Here is a 24451-nt window from a genome sequence, read left to right on the forward strand (position 1 = left end):
ACTACTTTACCGTGCCCACATTGTGAACACTGTCCTCAATACAGTTAATTGGAAATGCAGACATGTGGAAATAATTTGTCAGGGTGTTTTCTATTGCATTGCAAATCCTAGCTGCGTCATAACCTGGGTTATCTGTGAATATAACGGATTATGTAACTATTGTTATTAAGGAGAACAAATTTCACACAGGTGAAAGATTAAAAGTTTGAGAATAGTGTAAATAAAAGGATTAGCATGAATTAGGAAGAGGAGGATTGGTACTGTCAAGGATTATACCGAACTAATGGCCTCCTGTGTTCTTTTGATTCTCTCCATCTCTGGTGTTTCTTTAATTGATGTCCCTGTACCAACCTCTTCTTTATATGCGATCTTTACACACACAGAAGCAAGATATTAGAATGAAGGGCAGGACAGAGATGGTCTTGATTTGGCAATGGAACTCAGAAACCATATATCCAAACCAGGCAAAAATTCAATAACAAATTGACAGAGGTTACAAGTAAATCAGAAACCTGTAAGAGGTTGATAAATAGTAATAAACCCAGTAGAGTTAATTTTAACCAAAAGACAATTAAGGGCATGAAAAACCTTTAAAAGACATCATATGCAATAAATATACAAGTCTATTATTAGAAAATATCTGCACTACTGAGGTATCAAATGGAAATTGTTATATTACTGTAATTGCTGAATTTTGTTAGAAATAAAATGTGTAGATAAAAGGGTAAGGAGAAAAGTAGAAAATGGCTTTAAAAATAACAAATGGTGAGTAGGTTAGCATTGGAAAAATATTTAGGTAAAAGAAGTACCAAGCTGAAATTCTTTTGGTTTTCCTTAGCTCGCAGGATTTCAGGTGTGTCTTTTACTGTGGTAACCTTTCCTTTAATGTGTTTAAGTTCTGAAGTGTACTGAAGCTATAAAACAGAGTGAAAATCAGCAGTAAGAAAACAGAAACAACAAGTAAAGGAACATTGATAAGACCAGGCAAAGCTGATGAATTCCAGGGCTCTAACAAAAGGTTTCCATGGGATTATCTCTACATTCATATGCTTGGTCTAAATATTTAGATGATTCTTACTTTTTTTGCCTCTCCAACTCACATTCTCTGAGGCTACAAGGTATCAAACAGCTGGAATAACATTTGTTCAAAGTTCATTATGAACAAAAAGCGTGTCAGGATCCGGCTTCTCCAGGCTTTGAAAGCAGACAAAGCCCATGGTTACATTTGTTTAGGAACAGCCTGAAGCTGAGGGACACTATGGTGTATCAAACATGACTGACCAAGAGTGTCTCCCATTCTTCCCATTGGTGCATTGGCAGAGTTACAAGTTGGCAATCAACCCATTTGACTGCACCATGAAGATACCTTCCATGGCCATTAGGTCCTGGAGTTGGATGGGAACTTGTTGGCTCAGGGGTAGGGGCACTACTCATTGCACCACTACACCTCAGGGTAGGGGCACTACTCATTGCACCACCTTCATATGAGTTTTTGCATGCAAGATTCTCTAGTACCAGCTTTAAAGGAGGAGGGAAGTTGAGTGCACATGATCCCTGAATCAGGCAGTGCCCCAGGAGAATCTACAGTACAGAGGCGCTACTGATTTAAATGGCTGAACCCTATGTTCTATGTTCTATGTTCTAACCCCAATTAAATGGATTTTCTCAGTGACATTATTGATTATGCGTTTGGACTCAGACTCTCACATTTAAATTAGGCCTGTACTTGTCTGCACTGGGGGGGCCTCAACTGGTTTCGAATCGGTGAAACTCAGAAGTCACCAGGTGTAAATAGTGTGAATAGGAATGTCCTTAGACCATTCAGTGGACTCTGCCTGATTTTAAATCTTCTCCTATGCAGTCTTCTCTGTAGGAAGGGGGTTAAAATCTAAGACCTTTTAGAACAGAGATAAGGAGAAATTTCTTCAGCCAGAGAGTGGTGAATCTATGGAATCCATTGCCACAAAGAACTGTGGAGGCCAGGTCATTGAGTATATTTAAGACAGAGATAGACAGGTTCTTGATTGTCAAGGGGATCAAGGGTCACGGGGAGAAAGCGGGAAAATGGGGTTGAGAAACTTAACAGCCATGATTGAATGGTGGAGCAGACTTGATTGGCAGAATGGACTAATTTCTGCTCCTATGTCTTATGGTCTCATGATCACTCCAAAAATCTCCCCATTACTGTCTCTGACGTGCCATCCAGTCACAAAAGGTTGGAGAGTCATCCTCAGACCTGAGAGCTCACCGAGCAGTATTGGGCACTGACTTGGGAATTGGCTTCACTCACAATCATTGAACAGTGCACAGTGAGAGAAGAAAGGGGGACTAAAGGAGACAAATAGAGATAATGTATTATAAAATATGTGGGAGTTGGAAGAAGGGAAATAACTGTCACTCTGCTAGAATGTTAATAATATTTTGTTACAGCCCTGTTGAATTCCATAAAAAACATATAAAGCATATAAAGTACACAAACAAGTTTAATGTTTACTGTTCCCAGTAAACATGTTGGACACTGATTGTCCAGACAGGCAACAGTGACACAGTACTTAACCCCTTTGAAGACAACATCAGCATTTCTGCAGTGTGTCCCAAAATAAGGTTGAATCTTTTTAGCTTTTGCCAAACATGGATTACATTGAATTGAGAACATGTTGGGGGTGTCCTGTTCTTTGTTCTTTTGGCATGTATTATGCTATTGGTTTTGCTGCAGAACAACCATGGAGCACAGAAAACGTTGACTGAAAACTTGGTCAACACTTCAAAAGCAAAGGCCTTGGGTTCCCACACGATTGAACTGAGCGCCAGATATGGTAAAACTTATTGACTTACCGTACTGATGTTCTTCTGGTTTTCACGGACTCTGTGCATCTCAGGTGTATCCGTTACTGAGACGTATTGAGACATGGTCTTCACAGCATCTGCCTTATATTGGTTCTACATAAGCAAGTCAGAACAACATTAGTAGATGGCAGTGGAAAGGCATATTACACTGCACCAGAATCGGCTACAGTTCAGACATTTCATAACAATAAAGGATGTCAAATGGCTAAGCCCAGACTAAAACTCATCAGGGTCTAAATTGGACTGTGTAAAAAACACAGCAGTGTACTTTTAGAATAGAAACTCTACAGTGTGGAAACAGGCCCTTTGGCCCAACAAGTCCACACCAACCCTCCAAGGAGTAACCCCCCCTAGATCCATTCCCCTATATTTAACCTCTGACTAATGCACCCAGCCTACAAATCCCTGAACATTATGGACAATTCTGCATGGCCAATTCACCTAACCTGCACATATTTAGACAGTGGGAGGAAACCAGAGCAACTGGAGAAAACACACACAGACACAGGGAGAATGTGCAAGCTCCATACAGACAATTGCCCGAGGCTGGAATTGGACCCGGGTCCCTGGCGCTGTGAGGCAGCAGTGCTAACCACTGTGCCACCATGCCACCCTTTAATTATGTATAAATTTGGAGGAGACAGGAATGTACTGCATTACTGGAAGTGAACACAAGAATTTATTGTATTAAATCTTAATTGCACTCGTTCAACGTACTCTGTTACATGAATTCATTGATAGTTTTACATTTGGATTTTGCAAATCACTTGTGATGGAAACCTGAAGCTCTTGAAGCAAGTTTGAAGAACACGGTAATTTCAAATGCATAAATTCCCCAGCCAAGTACTACAATGTCAAAGTGGAGCTGTACATACAGTGAACAGAAGCTGGAGGAATAATGGCATTTGCCCTCTTTAATGCAGGTATAACATACTAGATTTTCACAAATAGCTGAGTAAACATGATCTTACATGTTAAATTAGAGAAAACTGAATGGGAAAAAATTTATTTTTTAATTAAGAAAAATGTCTCAGACAATATGAAGCAGGCATATTTACTTAATATCGGAACTGCTGGTGAATGTTCCCCAACCTCTCTAATGTATTCTTATAACAGAGGTTTCTCATTCCTGGAATTGCTGATGAACATTTGAGACTATTTTTAAAGTGCATCTCACAAAATGCTTAATTGCAATCGACATATTCAACAAAAGAAATGTTGGATGAAATGATTTATACTGTAATATCACTGTGAAGACATGGCAACTGCTAGCCAACAGAGTTGGAAAAACAAGGACTGTCAAAAAGAAAGCTTTTGGAATTATTTGGGGCTGGAGAGGACAGAAATCTCAGTTTGCCTTCACAGGATGAGGACTGGGGCACCTTGCAATTATGTGCATCTTATGTCCATTACATTTAAATATCAGCAAGGGGGTGTTCCATTATCCAGCTCCTGGCCGTCCCCAGGAAGTTTGCTTGGTGTAAGTTGATGAGAAGTGAAAGATTGTTCTCATTCCAATGTAGACCTCAAATTGTTACTAAGACATGCAACGTAATTAGAAGATACTGAAGACCAAAAGGTTAGAAGTGGAGAAGTTTCCCTGATTCCTGCCAGGTCACGGATTACTGCTGGAGGACACTTGTTGCTAATGTAGGCAAAAGTGAGGAATGCAGATGCTGGAGATTAGAGTCAAGAATGTAGTGCTAGAAAAGCACAGCATGTTAGGCAACGTCCGGGGAGCGGCAGGGTCGACGTTTCAGGCAAGAGCCCTTCATCAGGACACTTGTTACAAGGATACATTAGAGAGGTTGGGGAACATTCACCAGCAGTTCCAATATTTAATAAATACCACTGCCTGCCTCATATTGTCTCAGACATTTTTTTTAATTAAAAAATAAATTCTTTCCCATTCAGTTTTCTCTAATTTAACATGTAAGATCATGTTTACTCAGCCATTTGTGAATATCTAGTATGTTATACCTGCATTAAAGAGGGCATATGTACCTGTCCATTCCTAAAATAGCCCCACCACCAACAGAGTTCAGGAATTGATGGCTTGGGGTGAGGGCAGTTGTGGTTCTGCTCTGTTACATCTGCACCAACATTGCAGACATCCTCCTCCTGGCCAGCAAAGGTCAGATCTGTTGTGAAAATGGGCAGCAGAACTGAAAATAGATAGGAGAAAGAAATACTTTACCTGGCTGCTCAAATACTTCACATTATGAGCGTGAATTATATCAGGTGTATCTACAACTGTCGTGTAATTTGGCCTGTCCATTTCAGCCAACTGCTTGTATTTTACCTAAAAAGAATGAGGTCAATGTTAACCACACAGATACCAATTCAGCCATTTGATTAATCAATGACCATCACTGAGTTGGGATGGAGTTATAATTTACAGATTTGAAAGGTTATGACAGAAAACTGGATCAGTCATTCGTTTCCAGAGCTCTGCAACCTCTGCACACGTGGCAACAGAGAACTAATGGGAGTAGGCCCCCAGAGGCAGACCCCATTGTCAATGATGATAGAGCACAGGCAACAAATGCAAAAGACGAGGCTGAAGCATCTGCTGTCATCTACAGCCACAAGTGCAAAGTGAATGATCTGCCTGAGTCACTTTCTGAAGCACCAACCACTACAATGAATGCTTTCAGTCAGTTTGATTCACTCCAAGTGATATCAAGAAATGGCCAAACATGCTAAAGGCTGTAAATATTACAGGCTATAACAACAAAATTTTTTTAATGCTAAAGACTTGTATTCCCGAAGTAACCATAACCGTACACAAGAAATTACAATACAGTTACAACATTTGAATGACCCAAAGTGAAAGGTTGATCAGGTATGTCCTCTCCACAAAAAGCAGGACAAATCTGTACCATCAGCCTACCCATAACTGTTAGTAAAATAACAATATATTCTTGAGAGGGACAAATACTCACTAATGCTCAGTTTTGCTTCCATTTGGATCATTTGGCTCTGTTCTTTATTACAGCCTTTGTTCAACAGTTATGAAACTGAAAAGACTATGGGCCCTGATAATGCTCCAGCAATAGAACTCAACATATTCCAGAACTTGCTGCACGACCAGCCAGGATGTTTCAGTACAGCTACAAACACTAGCACTTTTATAAATCATTATTTATTCATGGGATATGTGTGTTGCTGGCTGGCCCACATTTATTGCCTGAATCCAGTTGCCCTTGAAAAGGTAATGGTGGGCTGCCTTCTTGAACGTAGCAATGTGCAAACTTGCTCAGGTAGTCCCTTTACACTAAAGCAGGATAATCCAATCTGGCCAGTTATTGCCCTATCAGTCCACTCTTAGACATCAGGAAACAATGGAAAATGCCATCAGCAGTGTACTGAGCAGCACTCACTGAGCAATAAGCTACTCACTGATCCTCAGTTTCAGTTCTTCCAGGACCACTCAGCTCCTTCCCTCAACGTGCCTTGGTCAAAAATGGACAAACCAAAGTGTTGACTTCCAGAAATATGATGCAAGTAACTGCCCGTGACATCAAAGCATTTGACTGAGACATCAAGGACCTTAGCAAAACTGGAATGAATGGAAATCGGGGGAAACTCTCTACTGGTTAGAATTAGACCTGGCACAAGGGAAGATGGTTGTGTTTGCTGGAGGTCAGTCATCTCAGCTACTGGACATCTCTGCACGCGTTCCCACAATTAGTGTCCTCGGCTCAAACAGCTTCAACAGCCTTATCAATAATATTGCTCCATCACAGGGTCAGAATTTTTGCTGATGTTATGCAAGCCAGAATTTTTGTCATGTTGCAGAGGATTTCTGGCTGAGCCAAATGGCACCTAATTCTGGAAGTTCCATCTCTGAACCTGATAATGGCATTTTTCACCATATGATGGGAAGGGAATAGCGACGGGATATAGTTTGTATGTGAGTGATTTACAGAGGCAATAACACATCTGAAAGCATTGCTACCTTTGGTCAGGTGCAAGTTTCAATAGTTGGATGTAAAAGAAGTGAATAAATGCATTTGAACAGTCAAACACATTATAAAAAATGCTGCGAGCATTTAAAACTGCCTACAGTTTTGAAAAAAGAATCAGTGCTTGCTATTTCACTCTGTCCATTGACATAAGCATGAGGATTATGGGTGAGTTGGCATAGAGGCTGTAAGGGCTAAGGTTTGTAAGAGGCATGAGAATGGTATGACTTGGTACTGTTGGCATGGAGATACAAAGGGCAATGGGAGTGGGTAGGCAGTACAGGTTGGGTGGGCGCATGAAGTGGTATGGATTGGCAAAGATGTAAGTGCGTAGGAGCTTGGTACCTGTGAGTGATGAAGTTTGGAAGACTGTATTGTTGTTGTCTGTTACAGCAATCAACTCTTTGTGGGGTGATGACCATGACTTCTATTGCCTTAGATGACTCTCCCCTAACCACCAACCCCCAAATGAAAATGGAAACATTTAAGGCGATTTATCTCTGGTTGCTTTTACGCAGCCAAGGATCAAAAGTTCAAACTCTAGTTCTCAGTACGATTTGTGAATTCTCGGATACAGAAACTGTCTATCCTTGCATGGACAACAATAAGGCTAAGATTGTGAAAGGGCAAATAACATACATTCCATATGAGTATTGTGCAAGGACTATCTCCAGCAAGAGAGACCTATCCATCTCCTCATAACATTGAATAATACTATCATTGTATTCCCCAGTAACATCATGCAGGATGTTACCATTGACAGAGCATAACTGGACCAATCATAAAAACACTGTGGCTATTAATGCAAGCTAAAGTTGGGAATTCTGCTAAGAGTAATTCATCTCCTTTTTTTTTTAACCAGAGTATGCCTAACACTGTCAGGACGGTGATGGAATATTCTCCACTTGTCTGGATGAATGCAGCTCCAACAATATTCAAAAAGCTTGATTCCATCCAGGACAAATCAGCTTTGATTGATCCCCATCCATCACCTTAAACATTCACTTCTTCCACAATTAATGCATAGTTCTTGTATACTGCCTACAGGATGACTGCAACAATTCATCAAGGCTGACTCAATAGCATCTTCCAAATCCATTACGTCTACCAGCCAGAAGAACAAGTACAGCTGGAAAATGGGATGACCACATTCTGCAAATTTCCCTCAAAATCACATAGATCCTGACTTGGAAAAACATCCACATTCCTTCATTATCACCGGGTCAAATATCTTGGAACTTCATCGAAGGGGGATATGCATTCACCAGATGGTTCAAGAAGGCAACTCGCCACCACTTTCTCAAATGCAATTAAGTAATTTCAGAATTTGTCAGCTATGACCCCGTAACCCATGAGCTATAGAATCAGAGTCATGCAGAACAGAAACAGAACCTTCGGTCCCAAACAATCCAAGCTGACCATGTTCCCAAACTAAACTAGTCCCATCTACCTGCGCTTGACTCATATCCTTCTAAACCTTTCCTAATCATGAACCTATCTATGTGTCTTTTAAATGTTATAACTGACCCTGCATTCACACTTTCTCTGGCAGTTCATTCCACTCTCTGTAAAAAGGTGGCCCCCATGTCCTTTTTAAATCTTTCTTCTCTCACACGAATGAACAAAGACATGAAAAACAAACTTACTGTTGTCAAGGGCAAGGCCAATAGGATATCTTTAATTATGTGGAAGAATTAATCTATTGTGTCCATACTCACTCACCTGGCTTAAAATTTCTGTAGCATTCTTGGCTCTGGCAAAGTCTGGTGTTTCATTAGCAAGTGCCACGAGCCCTTTACCCTTGATTTCTTCGTCCAATGATCTCTTGTACTCTTTCTGAGTTAGACAAAAAAAGGCCACTCATCAATAGTTTTGTAACTAGTATGTGGGAATAGCCCTACTGAAAATCTAATTACAATATAGTCAAGAATTGCCTCTACCACACTATGGGATGGCAACATGCACTTTTCTTGGCATGCCTTACTTTAGAGCAATGGGTAGTGATAATAAAGGCTCCAACATTCTTTCTTCACATGGTTGACCAGGGATCTCTTGCACTCTTATCCCCTGTCACTGGCCAGTGTTGAAAGGATTTGATCATCTGTTTGGAATATATGTGCCTTGGCTATCAAGTGCTGGGCACGTTTCAATCTGGAGGGTTTGGTTCAGAGATAGGTTCTATGGCCCAATGTGCTACTTGAACTCTATTGTTCTGTTCGGAAAACCAGATCCACAGCCAAGACCACCAGTTCATCTTGGTATGTTGGCAACTGCAAAGCCACTGGAGGAAGAACGCCTCATCTTCCATCTCGGGAGCTTCAACCCTATGGCATCAATGTAGACTTCACCAGTTTCCTCATTTCCCCTCGCCCCACTTTATCCCAGTTCCAACCTTCCAGCTCAGCACTGCCCTCGTGACCTGTCCCACCTGTCCACCTTACTTTCCACCTATCCACTCCACCCTCCTCTCCGACCTATCACCTTCACCTCCACCTCTATCCACCGATTGCACATTCAGCTACCTTCCCCCCCCCCCAGCCTGACTCCATCCCATTTATCTCTCCACCCCCGAGGCTCCCAGTCTCATTCCTGAAGGGATTTTGCCGAAATGTCGATTTTCCTGCTCCTCGGATGCTGCCTGACCTGCTGTGTTTTTCCAGCACCATTCTAATCTTAACTGCAAAGGCAGATTGATCTAAACAGAGGAGCTCATCTGGCTATTTACATATATTATTGATCTGTTCAATCTGGTTGATTCTTGGTCTGGGTGATTGGAGATAAACAGACTGAAAGAAAAGTCTTATGCCTGTGAACACTGTTATTGGTGATAGCTCTATCTATCTGCTTAAACACCATTTGTTTGCTCTGCCCCAAGAAAGGCATCCCATATTCGTAATTTTATATGGATTGTTTTCATCGTGAACTTTCTGAAAAAGAAATAATATCAAAAAAGTATGACTAACGTGGCTTCTGCAAATCAGGTGACTTTTTAAAATATTTTTTACACAGACTCTCTCAAGTGTCCAGAAATTTCCTAATTGATTAACTATGGGTGGCAGTCTCTCTCTTCTATGGGCATACTAAGACAAAATTCATCTGTGGAATTTACTCAAATGACAGAACCTATAGATCCTCAAGATTCCGTATCTGTGGGCTTGATTCTTAACAAAGAAAGGAAAAAAGAAGTCAGTTTATCATAAGTAGGTGTAACCAGAGCTCCTTCCATTCATTAAGGCTTTGAACTTTAAAACATTCTGGTTGGACAATAGAAGCATTTGATTTGATGGTCACCTGATCAAAACTCTCTTTGACAACAAATCTTTTAGGCCAACCTCCAGGAGGAAACTAGACATCAGAGTTAGAACCAATCTCCACCCACCAGAACTGTCTTCAGTAAGATTTAATTCCTGCACCTTTGGATTCATTGGTGGAAATAGTACGAAGCAGCTAAAGGCGCTCTCTCTCTTGTTCTCACTTGGTTCCGTAAGCCCTAAAAGTTCACAAGTGGCTGAAGTTCCTGAACCAACCCTGTGGACTAAATGACCTCCTCTTTATTCTCATGCTCCTTGTCATGGTTCCATACCAAGGAGATAAATGCTTGCAATAACTCTCTTATAGAGTCATAGAGACGTACAGCACGGAAACAGGCCCTTCTGTCCAACTCATCCGTGCTGACCAGATATCAAAACCAATCTTGTCCCACTGGCCAGCACCCGGCCCATTTCCCTCCAAACCCTTCCTATTCATATACCCATACAAATGCCTCTTAAATGTTGCAATTGTACTAGCCTCCACTACCTCCTCTAGGAGAAAGTGAGGACTGCAGATGCTGGAGATCAGAGCTGAAAAATGTGTTGCTGGAAAAGCGCAGCAGGTCAGGCAGCATCCAAGGAGCAGAAGAAGGGCTTACACCTGAAACGTTGATTCTCCTGCTCCTTGGATGCTGCCTGACCTGCTGCACTTTTCCAGCAACACATTTTTCAGCTCCACCACTTCCTCTGGCAGCTCATCCCATACATGTACCACCCTCTGCATGAAAACGTTGCTCCTTAGGTCCCTTTTATATCTTTCCCCTCTCACCCTAAACCTATGCCCTCTAGTTCTGGACTCCTCGACCCTAGGGAAAAGACTTTGTCTATTTATCCTATCCATGCCCCTCATAATTTTGTAAACCTCTATAAAGTCACCCCTCAGCCTCCGACGTTCCAGAGAAAACAGCCCCAGTCTGTTCAGCCTCTCCCTATAACTCGAATCGTCCAACTCTGGTAACATCCTTGTAAATCATTTCTGAATCCTTTCAAGTTTCACAACATCTTTCTGATAGGAAGGAGACCAGAATTGTACGCAATATTCCAACAATGGTCCAACAAATGTCCTGTACAGCCACAACATGATCTCCCAACTCCTGTACTCAATTCTTTGACCGATAAGGGAAAGCATACTAAATGCCTTCTTCATTATCCTATCCACCTGCGACTCCACTTTCAAGGAGCTATGAATCTGCACTCCAAGGTCTCTTTGTTCAGCAACACTCCCTTGGACCTTACCATTAAGTGTATAAGTCCTGCTAAAATTTGCTTTCCTGAAATGCAGCACCTCGCATTTATCTGAATTAAACTCCATCTGCCACTTCTCATCTCTTTGGCCCGTCTGATCAAGATCCTGTTGTAATCTGAGGTAACTTTCTTCGCTGTCCACTACACCCCCAATTTTGGTGTCATCTGCAAACTTACTAACTATACCTCTTATACTCGCATCAAAATCATTTATGTAAATGACAAAAAGTAGAGGACCCAGCACCGATTCTTGTGGCACTCCACTGGTCACAGGCCTCCAGTCAGAAAAACAACCCTCCACCACCACCCTCTGTCTTCTACCTTTGAGCCAGTTCTGTATCCAATGGCTAGTTCTCCCTTTATTCCGTGAGATCTAACCTTGCTAACCAGTCTCCCATGGGGAATCTTGTCGAACGCCTTACTGAAGTCCATATAGATCACATCTACCGCTCTGTCCTCATCAATCCTCTTTGTTACTTCTTCAAAAAACTCAATCAAATTTGTGAGACATGATTTCCCAAGCACAAAGCCATGTTGACTATCCCTAATCAGTCCTTGCCTTTCCACATGCATGTACATCCTCAGCCCTCAGGATTCCCTCCAACAACTTGCCCACCACCGACTTCAGGCTCACTGGTCTATACTTCCCTGGCTTATCCTTACTACCCTTCTTAAAGAGTGGCACCATGTTAGCCAACCTCCAGTCTTCCGGCACCTCATCTGTGACTATCGATGATACAAATATCTCAGCAAGTAGCCCAGCAATCACTTCTCTAGATTCCCACAGAGTTCGAGAGTATACCTTATCAGGTCCTGGAGATTTATCCACTTTTATGCATTTCAAAACATCCAGCACTTCCTCCTCTGTAATATGGACATTTTGCAAGGTGTCACCATCTATTTCGCTACTTTCTATATCTTCCATATCCTTTTCCACAGAAAATACTCATTTAGTATCTGCCCCATCTCCTGGGACTCCACACAAAGGCTGCCTTGCTGATCTTTGAGGGGTGAAAATGTGTTGCTGGAAAAGCGCAGCAGGTCAGGCAGCATCCAGGGAACAGGAGAATCGACGTTTCGGGCATAAGCCCTTCTTCAGGAATGATCTTTAAGGGGCCCTATTCTCTCCCTAGTTACCCTTTTGTCCTTAATGTATTTGTAAAAACCCTTTGGATTCTCATTAATACTATTTGCCAAAGCTATTTCATGTCCCCTTTTTGCCCTCCTGATTTCCCTCTTTAGTATACTCCTACTGCCTTTATACTCTTCTAAGGATTCATTCGATCTATCCTGCCTGTACCTTACATATGCTTCCTTCTTTTTCTTAACCAAACCCTCAATTCCTTTAGTCATCCAGCATTTCCTCTACCTACCAGCCTTTCCCTTCACCCTAACAGGAATATACTTTCTCTGGATTCTTGTTATCTCCTTTCTGAAGGCTTCCCATTTTCCAGCCGTCCCTTTACCTGTGAACATCTGCCCCCAATCAGCTTTTGAAAGTTCTTGCCTAATACTATCAAAATTGGCCTTTCTCCAATTTAGAACTTCAACTTTTAGATCTGGTCTATCCTTTTCCATCACTATTTAAAATCTAATAGAATTATGGTCGCTGGCCCCAAAGTGCTCCCCCACTGACACCTTAGTCACCTGCCCTGCCTTATTTCCCAAGAGTAGGTCAAGTTTTGCACCTTCTCTATTAGGTACATCCACATTCTGAATCAGAAAATTGTCTTGTACACACTTAAGAAATTCCTCTCGATCTAAACCTTTAACACTATGGCATTCCCAGTCTATGTTTGGAAAGTTAAAATTCACTACCATAACCACCCTATTATTCTTACAGATAGCTGAGATCTCCTTACAAGTTTGTTTCTCAATTTTCCTCTGACTATTAGGGGGTCTATAATACAATCCCAATAAGGTTATCGTCCCTTTCTTATTTCTCAGTTCCACCCAAATAACTTCCCTGATATATTTCCAGGAATATCCTCCCTCAGTACAGCTGTAATGCTATCCCTTATCAAAAACGCCATTCCCCTTCTGCCCTTGCCTCCCTTTCTATCCTTCCTGGAGCATTTGTATCCTGGAACATTAAGCTGCCAGTCCTGCCCATTCCTGAGCCATGTTTCTGAACCTTGCCGAATGCCTTACTGAAGTCCATATTGATCACATCTACCGCTCTGCCCTCATTAATTCACTTTTTTACTTCTTCAAAAAACTCAATCAATGTCAACAATTCCTTTGAGACAGTCAAATTAATGTTTAAATCTGACCAAAACTGTACGTAAAATTGGTCTAATTTTACAAGGACACTAAACTACTGAGAGAAAAGGGTATCATCACTTTTTAAAATCTAAAAGAGGCAGATAAATATCCATGAATTATTGTAGGAAGCAGTGGTACCTCTACAATTGGCTTCAACAATCCTAGGGCATGGGGCAGAAAGAAGTCAAACATACTTCCTGTCAATTCCAATATCCGTTTCCAAATTATGGAAACAAACAGAAATATAAGCACATGTAGATATAAAGGATATGATCATGCATTTAGATAGTTCAATCATACTAGGCCATTCTGAGAAATCTGCTAATATATTTCTAATAGGTAAAGTGTATGAGCTAAAGGTATGAGCTTAACATCAAAAGTTCTTTAGGCACAGGGTGGTGGATGCCTGGAATGAGTTCCCAGAGGAGGTGGTAGAGGTGGGCATGATAACATCATTTAAGATGTATCTAGACAGATACATGAATGGGCAGGGAGCAGAGGGATAGAGATCCTTAGAAAATAGGCAACAAATTTAGATAGACGATTTGGATTGGCACAGGCTTGCAGGGCTTGCAGGGCCTATTGCTGTGCTGTATTTTTTTTAGATTAGATTAGATTACTTACAGTGTGGAACAGGCCCTTCGGCCCAACAAGTCCACACCGACCCTCCGAAGAGCAACCCACCCAGACCCATTCCCCTAAATTTACCCCTTCACCTAACACTACGGCAATTTAGCATGGCCAATTCACCTAACCTGCATATCTTTGGACTGTGGGAGGGAACCGGAGCACCTGGAGGAAACCAACGCAGACACGGGGACAATGTGCAAACTCAACACAGAGAGTTGCCCGAGGCGGGAATTGAACCCGGGTCTCTGGCGCTGTGAGGGGCAGCGGTGTTAACCACCATGTTCTTTTGTTCTTTGTTAGTTCAGTTGGCTGGATGGATGGTTTGCTATATACAGTGATGCCAACAGCATGGTGTCAATTCCCATACCAGCTGAGATCACCATTAGGTTCCACCTTCTTAATTTCACCCCTCACTTGAGGTGACCTTTAGATAAAACTATCACCTCTAATGATAGAGTAGCCCTATGGCCCTCTGCTATTATGACAAATTTTGACTTCTTTGCTACAGTAGGAAAGTGTGCCCTACAATATTTTCATAACTCAATAGAATGTAACATTTCGTTACCCTGAGCACAGGACACACATTGCTGACACTGGGTTATATTTACCTCATTGAGAATGTACGTGGCATTCCTTGCTCGCATCATCTCAGGAGTCTCCTCAACCACCGTTAAGCCCTTACCCTTCACACCTTCCTCGAGATCCTTCCTGTACTCTTTCTAAAGAAATGGAAAAAATAGCTACAGAAATACTGACTATATGACATTTCTGCCCAGACAGTAAACTGAGACTAGACAACAGAATGACACACACATCTTTCATTGTGTTAAGATAGATAAAACACTTCAAGCACAATTAATTGACTGAAATGCAAGTTTCTTTACATTACCATTACAAGAAATTAGCGTGACAATGCTCTGAATGAACATGATGCATAATTGCCAAATACTGAGAGAGACACCAGCAAAAGATAGAGTACAAGCCAATTAATAACTAAATTATTCTACAAATTATAAACAAAATGCTTAAAAATATGCAGAAATTTTTTTTCATGATTAGTGAAAACATGGTTGTGCATGAACTTACTCATGACATATTCCAAATTTTATTTGTTTCAACACAAAGCAATAATTACTTTTCAAATTGTTAAACAACAAAGAAATAGACTGGATACCTCACAGCCTATTTTAGTTGCATATTTGACATGCAACATTGCGGGCGTAATCTCCAAACCAGAAAGATTCCTGCCTTTTATGTGCTCTTCCAAATCCTTCTTATATTCTTTCTATTGGTGATAGGGAGAAGAAATAAAGTAGACAAGAAATTTGCAGCAGAATTAAAAATAAGTGGTCAGCATGTATATAACAGACAATTGAAAATTCTTAAAACATTCTTGGTGGGTATAGTCATTTTTATACAGTTCCACAAAATGTACTATTGCGAAGTTATACTCTTTGGCAGCTGAATATTAGTTAAATGGAGAAAGACTGCAGAAAGCTGCAGAGAAAGGGATTTGGGAGCCTTTATTTCTAAATCACAAAAAGCTGGCATCCAACTTAGTTGGCCTCTATTTCATAGTGAATAGAGTATAAAAGTGGGAGCCTTTGCTAAAACTATGCAGGACACAAGACATGCTCCACGTGCAATACTGCGAACAGTTTTGCACACATCAATCTAAGAAATATATATTGGCATTGGAGGCAATCCAGAGAAGGTTCACTACGCAGATACCATGGATGGAGGATTGATTTCTGAGGAGAGGTTGAATAGATTGTGCCTGTATTCACTGGAATTTAGAAGAATAGGAGGTGGCCTTATTGAAACATACAAGATTCAAGTGATGGCTTGTTAGTGGGTGAGCATTTTGGTGATGGTAACCACAATTCTGTGACTTTCACCTTGGTTATGGAGAGAGATCGGTGCGTGCAACAAGGTAGGTTTTACATTTGGGGGAAGGGTAAATACAATGCTGCAAGACAAGATCTGAGGAGCATAAGTTGGGAGCATAGGCTGTCAGGGAAGGATGTCGTTGAAATGTGGAACTTTTTCAAAGAACAGATACGACGTGTCCTTGATATGTATGTACCTATCAGGCAGGAAACAGATGGTCGTGTGAGGAAACCTTGGTTGATGAGGGAGGTTGAATGTCATGTAAAGTGGAAGAAGGAGGCTTACATAAGGTTGAGGAAACAAGGTTCAGACAGAGCGTTGGAGAGATACAGGATAGCCTGGAGGGAGCTGAAGAAAGGGATTAGGAGAGCAAGAGAGGGCATTAAAAATCTTTGGCAGGTAGAATCAAGGATAACCCCAAGGCCTTTTATGTGTATGTGAGAAACATGAGAATGACGAGAATGAGGGTAGGTCCGATCAAGGACAGTAGTGGGAGACTGTGTATTGAGTCGGAAGAGATAGGAGAGGTCTTGAATGAGTACTTTTCTTCAGTATTTACAAATGACAGGGACCGTATTGTTGAAGAGGAGAGTATGAAACAGACTGGTAAGCTAGAGGAGATACTTGTTAGGAAGGAAGATGTGTTGGGCATTTTGAAAAACTTGAGGATAGACAAGTCCCCCGAGCCTGACGGGATATATTCTAGGATTTTGTGGGAAGCAAGAGAGGAAATTGCAGTACCGTTGGCAATGATCTTTTTGTCTTCACTGTCAACGGAGGTGGTACCAGGGGACTGGAGAGTGGTGAATGTTGTGCCCCTGTTCAAAAAAGGGAATAGAGTTAACCCCGGGAATTAAAGGCCAGTTAGTCTTACTTCGGTGGTAGGCAAAGTAATGGAAAGGGTACTGAGGGATAGGATTTATGAGTATCTGGAAAGACACTGCTTGATTAGGGACAGCCAGCACGGATTTGTGAGGGATAGGTCTTGCCTTATAAGTCTTATTGAATTCTTTGAGGAGGTGACCAAGCATGTGGATGAGGGTAGAGCAGTGGATGTAGTGTACATGGACTTTAGTAAGGTTCCCCATGGTAGGCTTATGCAGAAAGTCAGGAGGCATGGGCTAGTGGGAAATTTGGCCATTTGGATAGAGAACTGGCTAACCGGTCGCAGTCAAAGAGTGGTGGTAGATGGTAAATATTCAGCCTGGAGCCCAGTTACAAGTGGAGTTCCGCAGGGATCAGTTCCGGGTCCTCTGCTGTTTGTAATGTTTATTAATGACTTGGAAGAGGGAGTCGAAGGGTGGGTCAGTAAATTTGCAGACGATACGAAGATTGGTGGAGTTGTGGATAGTGAGAAGGGCTGTTGTCAGCTGCAAAGGGACTTAGATATGATGCAGAGCTGGGCTGAGGAGTGGCAGATGGAGTTCAACCCTGTCAAGTGTGAGGTTGTTCATTTTGGAAGGACAAATAAGAATGCGGAATACAGGGTTAACGGTAGGGTTCTTAGTGAGGTGGAGGAGCAGAGAGATCTTGGGGTCTATGTTCATAGCTCTTTGAAAGTTGCCACTCAGGTGGATAGAGCTTGTAAGAAGGCCTATGGTGTATTAGCGTTCATTAGCAGAGGGATTGAATTCAAGAGTCGTGAGGTGATGTTGCAGCTGTACAGGACCTTGGTAAGGCCACATTTGGAGTACTGTATGTAGTTCTGGTCGCCTCATTTTAGGAAAGATGTGGAAGCTTTGGAGAGGGTGCAGAGGAGATTTACCAGGATGTTGCCTGGAATGGAGAATAGGTCGTACGAGGATAGGTTGAGAGTGCTAGGCCTTTTCTCATTGGAACGGCGAAGGATGAGGGGTGACTTTATAGAGGTTTATAAGATGATCAGGGGAATAGATAGAGTAGACAGTCAGAGGCTTTTTCCCCGGGTACAACAGAGTGTTACGAGGGGACATAAATTTAAGGTGAAGGGTGGAAGGTATAGGGGGGATGTCAGGGGTAGGTTCTTTACCCAGAGAGTGGTGGGGGCATGGAATGCACTGCCTGTGGGAGTGGCAAGGTCAGAATCATTGGTGACCTTTAAGCAGCAATTGGATAGGTACATGGATAGGTGCTGAAGCTAGGACAAATGTTCGGCACAACATCGTGGGATGAAGGGCCTGTTCTGTGCTGTACTGTTCTATGTTCTATGTTTTATGTTCTATTCTTAGTGAACTTGTCTGGGTGAAGATGTTGTATATCTTTATGGAAGTGTGTAGGATCAAAGGATATAATCTCAGAACAAGGAAAACCACATTTAATGCAGAGAGAAGAATAGCTGCCAAGGCTGGGTTGTATATTATGTATATTCAAAACTGAGATAGATTTTTAATCAGTAAGGGAGAAAGGTACAGTTAAGGATTATCAGATCAGCCGTGATCACATTGAATGGCAGAGCAGACTCTATGGGCTGAATGGCCTACTTCTGATCCTAAGTCTTATGGTCAGAAAATTATTTATAAGTGAACTAACAAGACAACATTACAAGAAAGAACATCTTGCTAACATTGGGTTCAATAGGGATTACATTCAGAAAGGATGGATGGAATCTTGCTGAGGTAACAAGGATCTCAGCTGCTCTTTATTGGGAAGACTCCCCCACTGTGTCACTCAGGCATTTGACAGGGGAGGCAGGCTGCTCCAATGTGTAGCATTGTCAATGATGGATGATGGCAATTGCTGGTACAACACCAACCTGAGGCACAGAACCACTGAGGTACCCAAGCCACAAGTGAGTGACGGCAGGAAGAGGTCTGCCTTCAATTATGGCAATCTTTAGTAGATTGCAGGTAAAGTAGTGGATATTAAGGAAGGAACGCATTGTTATGTCCAGCATCTCATTGTAACTATGCTGCTTGCTGACTAACTGATAGACTGTGAAAATGCTGAACCGAACATTTCTCAATAGCCTGGCTGGACAACGTTGGGTTGTGTCCCAGTGCACAAGGAGCAAGGGATTAAGATAGCTAAAGAGCAGATGAAATATTTTGGGAGACAAATCAACTTTAAGTATTTGCCATGGTGATAGTATACACTTATATAACTTAATATAAGTCTGGCACAATCTGCATATAAGTTTCCTTTTCACCTTCAAATAAACATTTTCCAAGGCCACATGAATTGATTGAGGAACCCAAACACAGGCATTCATAAATCCTATTCTCTTCAAAAACAGGCGCTATTCAACAATACAACCTCATGGAGTTATTCCTTGACCGTACCTCACTCTGCATATGCTGGGTTTCCAAAGCAGTAACGTAAACAGGTGTTTCAAAGTCCAGCATTGCCTTGCCTCTTTCTTTCTCATACAGTTCCTTGTATTTTATCTGAAATGTACAACATGGTTACTCTGCATAACAGAATGAGCTTTACATAATTGATATTATTTTTCATTGTAGAATATGGCATTTCTAATAATAGAACTTCTGCAAATCAACACTCACTGTGTCCCCTATTGTATAAATGAACTGAAAAAAGCTAAAAGTTGTTTGGAACTGCTCAGATTATAGTTGTGTGCTAAAACCGCCCCTTTCATTAATATATGATGATATAATCCTATAGTTCCCTATCAATTTGTAACATCATATAAGAATTTTTGGAATCGCTATATTGGCTCATGTGGCATTTATCCATTTCAGCCAAATTATCTTGAAGCAGTGTCAAATGGAAGCTAGAAATTTTCTTAGAATAACCATGATAAAGTCAAAGTAAACTGACATGAAACGCTGTCTGACAATTGCCTTAGCTCATTGTACTTCAGTTAGGGAGCTTTTAATGGCACAAAGGAACCAAGTTAATCTTGTAAATAAAATGGAAGTGGGGGAAGAAACCACAGTTTAAAAAAAAACAGTAAGTAAGTAAACTCACAGGTTCAACAGAAGAAGAAAGAACGTTTTGACCTTCATTTTCAGTTTTACCATTTTAAATATAGGCTACAGAAAAATATGCCTTTTTGCTTTATGTTAGAACATTGGTATAGGTCATGTCTTCAGTAAACTGTAGAACTTGCTGCACATTAGTACTGGATGAGTTTGAATCCAGGAGACAAAGTTAAATGTGCATATGAACATACATTCATTTTTCCTCAGCTGACTTACTTGGCTCTGTAACTCAGTTGCTTCCTTTAGATGAATTTGTTCAGGTGAATCGGATACCAAATGGTAGTGACCTTTACTCTTCTCAAACTCCTTCTTGTACTGGTACTATGAGAGGGTCAAAAACCACCTCAATAACAGAGAGACTACAGAGTCTGAATATTGTGACCCATCTACAAAAAGGTGCTCACAAAAAATATTCCGTTAAACAATAAAATGGAAAAGCAAGAAAAGAAATCCAATCAAAAAATGGGATGTGGTGGATGGATTATGGCTGTGGGATTACACACAATGGTATGGACATTTCTAAATGAAAACAGAAAAAGCTACTGAGAAATGTCATTTACACTGAAGAGCTAATAAAGCAACCATTAACAAGCTGGTTTCATTTGAATGGATTATCCTTTGATGTTAACTATAATGATTTGTTAAGAACCACAAAAGAAGATGTTTTAAAAATAAAAAAACAATTACAAAATGTAATACTGTGCGAAAAGAAAAAAAAAATATGTTTGAAAATAATCCAAGAAAGATTTCTATTGTAGAGAAAAGATTTTAATGGACAATCCTATAAATTCCCTATGATTACGCTTCCATTTTACGTAATTTTATTTGTGAAGATATTTGATGAGGATGAGAAAATATTTCAATCTGACAGGACTTTTAAAGTAACTATAGTTGAGAAAGTCTTATGGAGTTTTCATAAAAGAGAAAAAAAGGCTTGCATTTATTCAGTGCTTTACATGATTCAGGATGCCTCAAAGTGCTTTTGCAGCCAATTATGTACTTTTGAAGTGCTTCCTGTCCCAAACCCACAACTTCCAACATCTAGAAGGACAAGGGCTGCAGATATACAAGAATACCACCATCCAAGGGTTTCCCTCCAAGCCACAAATCATCCTGACTTGGAACCATATCATTGCTCCTTCAGTGTCGCATCTCAAAAGTGAATAAAAAGAGGATAGTCCATATTGTAATGTGGGAAATATAGCAGACATTTTGCACAAATCAAGCACTCACAAACAGCAATATGATCATAACCAGGTAATCTGTTCAAGTATTATTAACTGAGGAATGAAAATTGGACAGGACAAAAAAAAATGCAATGGGATCTTTTTTATTGACTTGAGAGTGTGAAAAGGACCTTGTTTTAACATCTCATCCAATAGATGGCACCTTAGACACTTTTGCACACTTTAGTACTGCACAGGAGTATCAAATACAATGTTCCTGTCTTGGAATGGGACTTGAATCCACAATTTCAAATGTGCTAACAAGTGCACCATAGCTGATGCCATACTAAGTGGACAACTTATTTTTCCATGTTAGATTACATCTATCCCTTTTCACCCTGCTCATCACTTATACTCCCAATGTGTTATTAGCAAATTTGGAAATATTACACTTACCTTCCTCATCAAAATCACTGACATATTTGTTGAATTTGTATAATATCATTGGTACTTTTGAAATGTCCCATTATTGCATCCTTCCATTTCATTTGATAATGCTCCTTTGAAGCAACCTGAATTATTTTACTACATTAAAGGCACTATACAAATGCAAGACTTTGTGATTGTTGACTTATTCTACAGGTAAACTGATACTAAGAACTGCATTGAGATAGTAAGAGCACCATATTGATTTCTTTCATCCTCAAATGATATTTTATTATCTAGCATCACCTGAGTGGGTGATCACAGGATGGCTAATGAAAACCATTTATAACCTGTAAATTTCTTGAGCATCTCTTTGCGTCTGATTCATGGGGAAACTCTGGTTTGTTAATGGTTGGCCCACCAACAGGCAGAGTGCCATTTTGGCTTCAGTCAATGTGTGCTTTCCATTACAACGCATAAATATCCAACCATCTGAAGATGTTAATGTTCACGCACATGAAAAAGGATTTCATTCATTTCCTGAAGTAGTATGAGAATAATGAAAAGGACTTGTTAAAAAAAAACATTTGTTAGTGTTAAAAAAAGCCTAACGACAAGATGAAAACCAACAAATTTTCAGTGAAGTGGCTAATTAGTAACTTGATAAAAATACAAGAAGTTTTAATTAGAAAAAATTATGACACATAATGTTCAAAATGGTCATTGAGGCTGATGAGAACAACTATGGGTAAGAGATGAGTAGGTCACAACCAGTGATATCCCCTCAGTGATGAGAAGAGGAGAAGTGTTAATCCTTAACTCATTCAGATTATAATGAGACAGGACAAGTTATGAAAGTGGATGTGAGTTTGTCAGTTCAACTGCTTACTTGACTCGATAGCTTGCTAGTGGAAAGATTATGCTGCATTTGTAAGGATTCAGACATATCTGTTACAGGTTTGTGCATCTTCTTCAGGTCCTGTTTGTATATAACCTGAAATATGAAGCAAAACAGTAACACTATTATTCTTCTGACTGGTATCAAAGTATTTTAGCTGCAGAATTTAGACTGCAGGGCAACACTGGTGAGATTCAATTCTAGTTTCTCCTGTTCTCCACAACATTTCACTCCAATGTCTGACACACTTAATCTTCAATTAATGTATGCTAAAAACCTAAACATTCATAAATTAGCTCATTGAGCTGGAAGGTTTGTTTCATCACCATGACTAGGTAACATCATCAGTGAGAATCATAAGCAAGAAACTAGTCACTAGGATACATGAACATCAACTAGCCACCAAAAGACATGACCCACTATCACTAGTTTCCATACATGCAGACAAAGAAGGACACCACTTTGACTGGGACAACACACACACCCTAGGACAGGCAAAACAAAGACACGCATGGGAATTCTTGGAGATATGGCATTCTAACCAGAATTCCATCAATAAGCACATCGACTTAGATCCCATCTACCTTCCCTTGAAAAAAAAAGCAGAAATGACATCACCAACTTTAAGAAACCAAGACCTATAAATGGAGAGGCGAGACATACCATTAGTGCTTCACGAGAGACACTCAGTGATGATGTTACCTAGGATGGTGACAAAACATCTGAAAACAAACCTTCCAGCTCAGCAAGCTAACCTACATACTTATCATCAACCTGAGCAACAAATCTTCTCAAAAATCTCTAAACATTCATGTTATATACCATTATTTCCTGCCTTAGATGCTTTGACCATCTTAGAGATTTTGGGTCATGTGGGCCATTTGGAGAAGGGGCTGTTGTTAAGAAGATTAAAGGTAAGAGCAGGCCTGTTAATAGGTGCATGGTAGACAGAAAGGAGCCTGGAAGAACACAGCAAGCCAGGCAGCATCAGGAGATGGAGAGGTCAATGTTTTGGCTGTAATCTTTCTTCAGGACTGGGGATGCGTGTAGGGGGAGCTGCAGGTAAAGGAAGTGGTGGGGGCAGGGTGATGAAGTGGGGATAGGTGAAGACAGGTAGAGGGTACGACCTGATTGGTCAATGGGAGGAATGAATCCAGCTGGTGGCAGAGAAGAGCAGAAGGAGGGGGAGGGGCTGGCAAGGGAGTCACGGGATGGGAAGGGAGTTTATTTCAAATTGGAGAACTCAATGTTGAGTCCTCCAGGCTGTAGGGTGCCCAAGTGGAAGATGTAGTCTTGCTCCTCCAATTTGGAGTTTGGTTCATTGTGGCAATGGAGGAGGCCAAAGGTAGTCATGTCGAAAAGGAAGTGGGAAGGGTAATTGAAATGGGTGGTGACTGGAAGGTTTTTCCAGTGTCCTCCAACTCCTGATGCTGCCCAACTTATTGTGTTCTTCCAGCCTTCTGCCTGTCTATTTTTGATTCCAGCATCTGCAGTTTTTTTCTTTCTAACTGTTAATAGAGTCATGGCTGTTTTAAGTGGCCAAAACTCAATTGTCCTGTCTGTTCTAGTCAATGTCCCTTTCCCTTTCAAACCATAGTAAGTCTGCAATGCCCACTTGGAGAGGTGTATCAGTGGGCTTTGAACTGAAAAGGGATTGGGTAATGTAGGCCTTCAGAAGATGAAATTACTAGAATTTTGAATTAGTGTTTGCTCACATTCTGTCATGGAAATTCTGAAGAGTATAAGCCCGTTATTTGTTTTGGGGATGCCACCAGCTGTTGTTCCCCAGCGACAACCCTGCTGGAGTCTGCAGGGTGAGCTGGAGGTCACTTAAGTTGAAGGGCAGAAAAATGTGCTGCAAACCTGGTAATGTAGATTGCTGAGACCC

General features: G+C 40.9%; 1 protein-coding gene across 38 annotated transcripts in view; it reads right to left on the reverse strand.

Annotated features, from left to right (window-relative positions):
* The window catches only part of neb (nebulin), a 297385-nt gene that overhangs the window by 35873 nt on the left and 237061 nt on the right, over positions 1-24451 (reverse strand). For 30 of the 38 annotated variants that reach the window (XM_087989288.1, XM_087989277.1, XM_087989285.1 and 27 more), the window contains 10 exons: positions 22555-22659; positions 20290-20394; positions 19414-19518; positions 15441-15551; positions 14875-14985; positions 8538-8651; positions 5045-5149; positions 2836-2940; positions 810-914; positions 277-369 (listed from right to left, as the gene is read on the reverse strand). In XM_087989288.1, the coding sequence (XP_087845414.1) occupies positions 277-369; positions 810-914; positions 2836-2940; positions 5045-5149; positions 8538-8651; positions 14875-14985; positions 15441-15551; positions 19414-19518; positions 20290-20394; positions 22555-22659 (1059 nt within the window). The remainder of the gene's footprint in view (positions 1-276; positions 370-809; positions 915-2835; positions 2941-5044; positions 5150-8537; positions 8652-14874; positions 14986-15440; positions 15552-19413; positions 19519-20289; positions 20395-22554; positions 22660-24451) is intronic. The other 8 variants (XM_087989310.1, XM_087989296.1, XM_087989294.1 and 5 more) reach the window with 3 other exon arrangements.

Source organism: Chiloscyllium plagiosum, unplaced genomic scaffold, assembly GCF_037043375.1.
Source record: "Chiloscyllium plagiosum isolate Xiang-an unplaced genomic scaffold, Cpla_swu_hap1 HiC_scaffold_7, whole genome shotgun sequence".
Lineage (NCBI taxonomy): Eukaryota > Metazoa > Chordata > Chondrichthyes > Orectolobiformes > Hemiscylliidae > Chiloscyllium > Chiloscyllium plagiosum.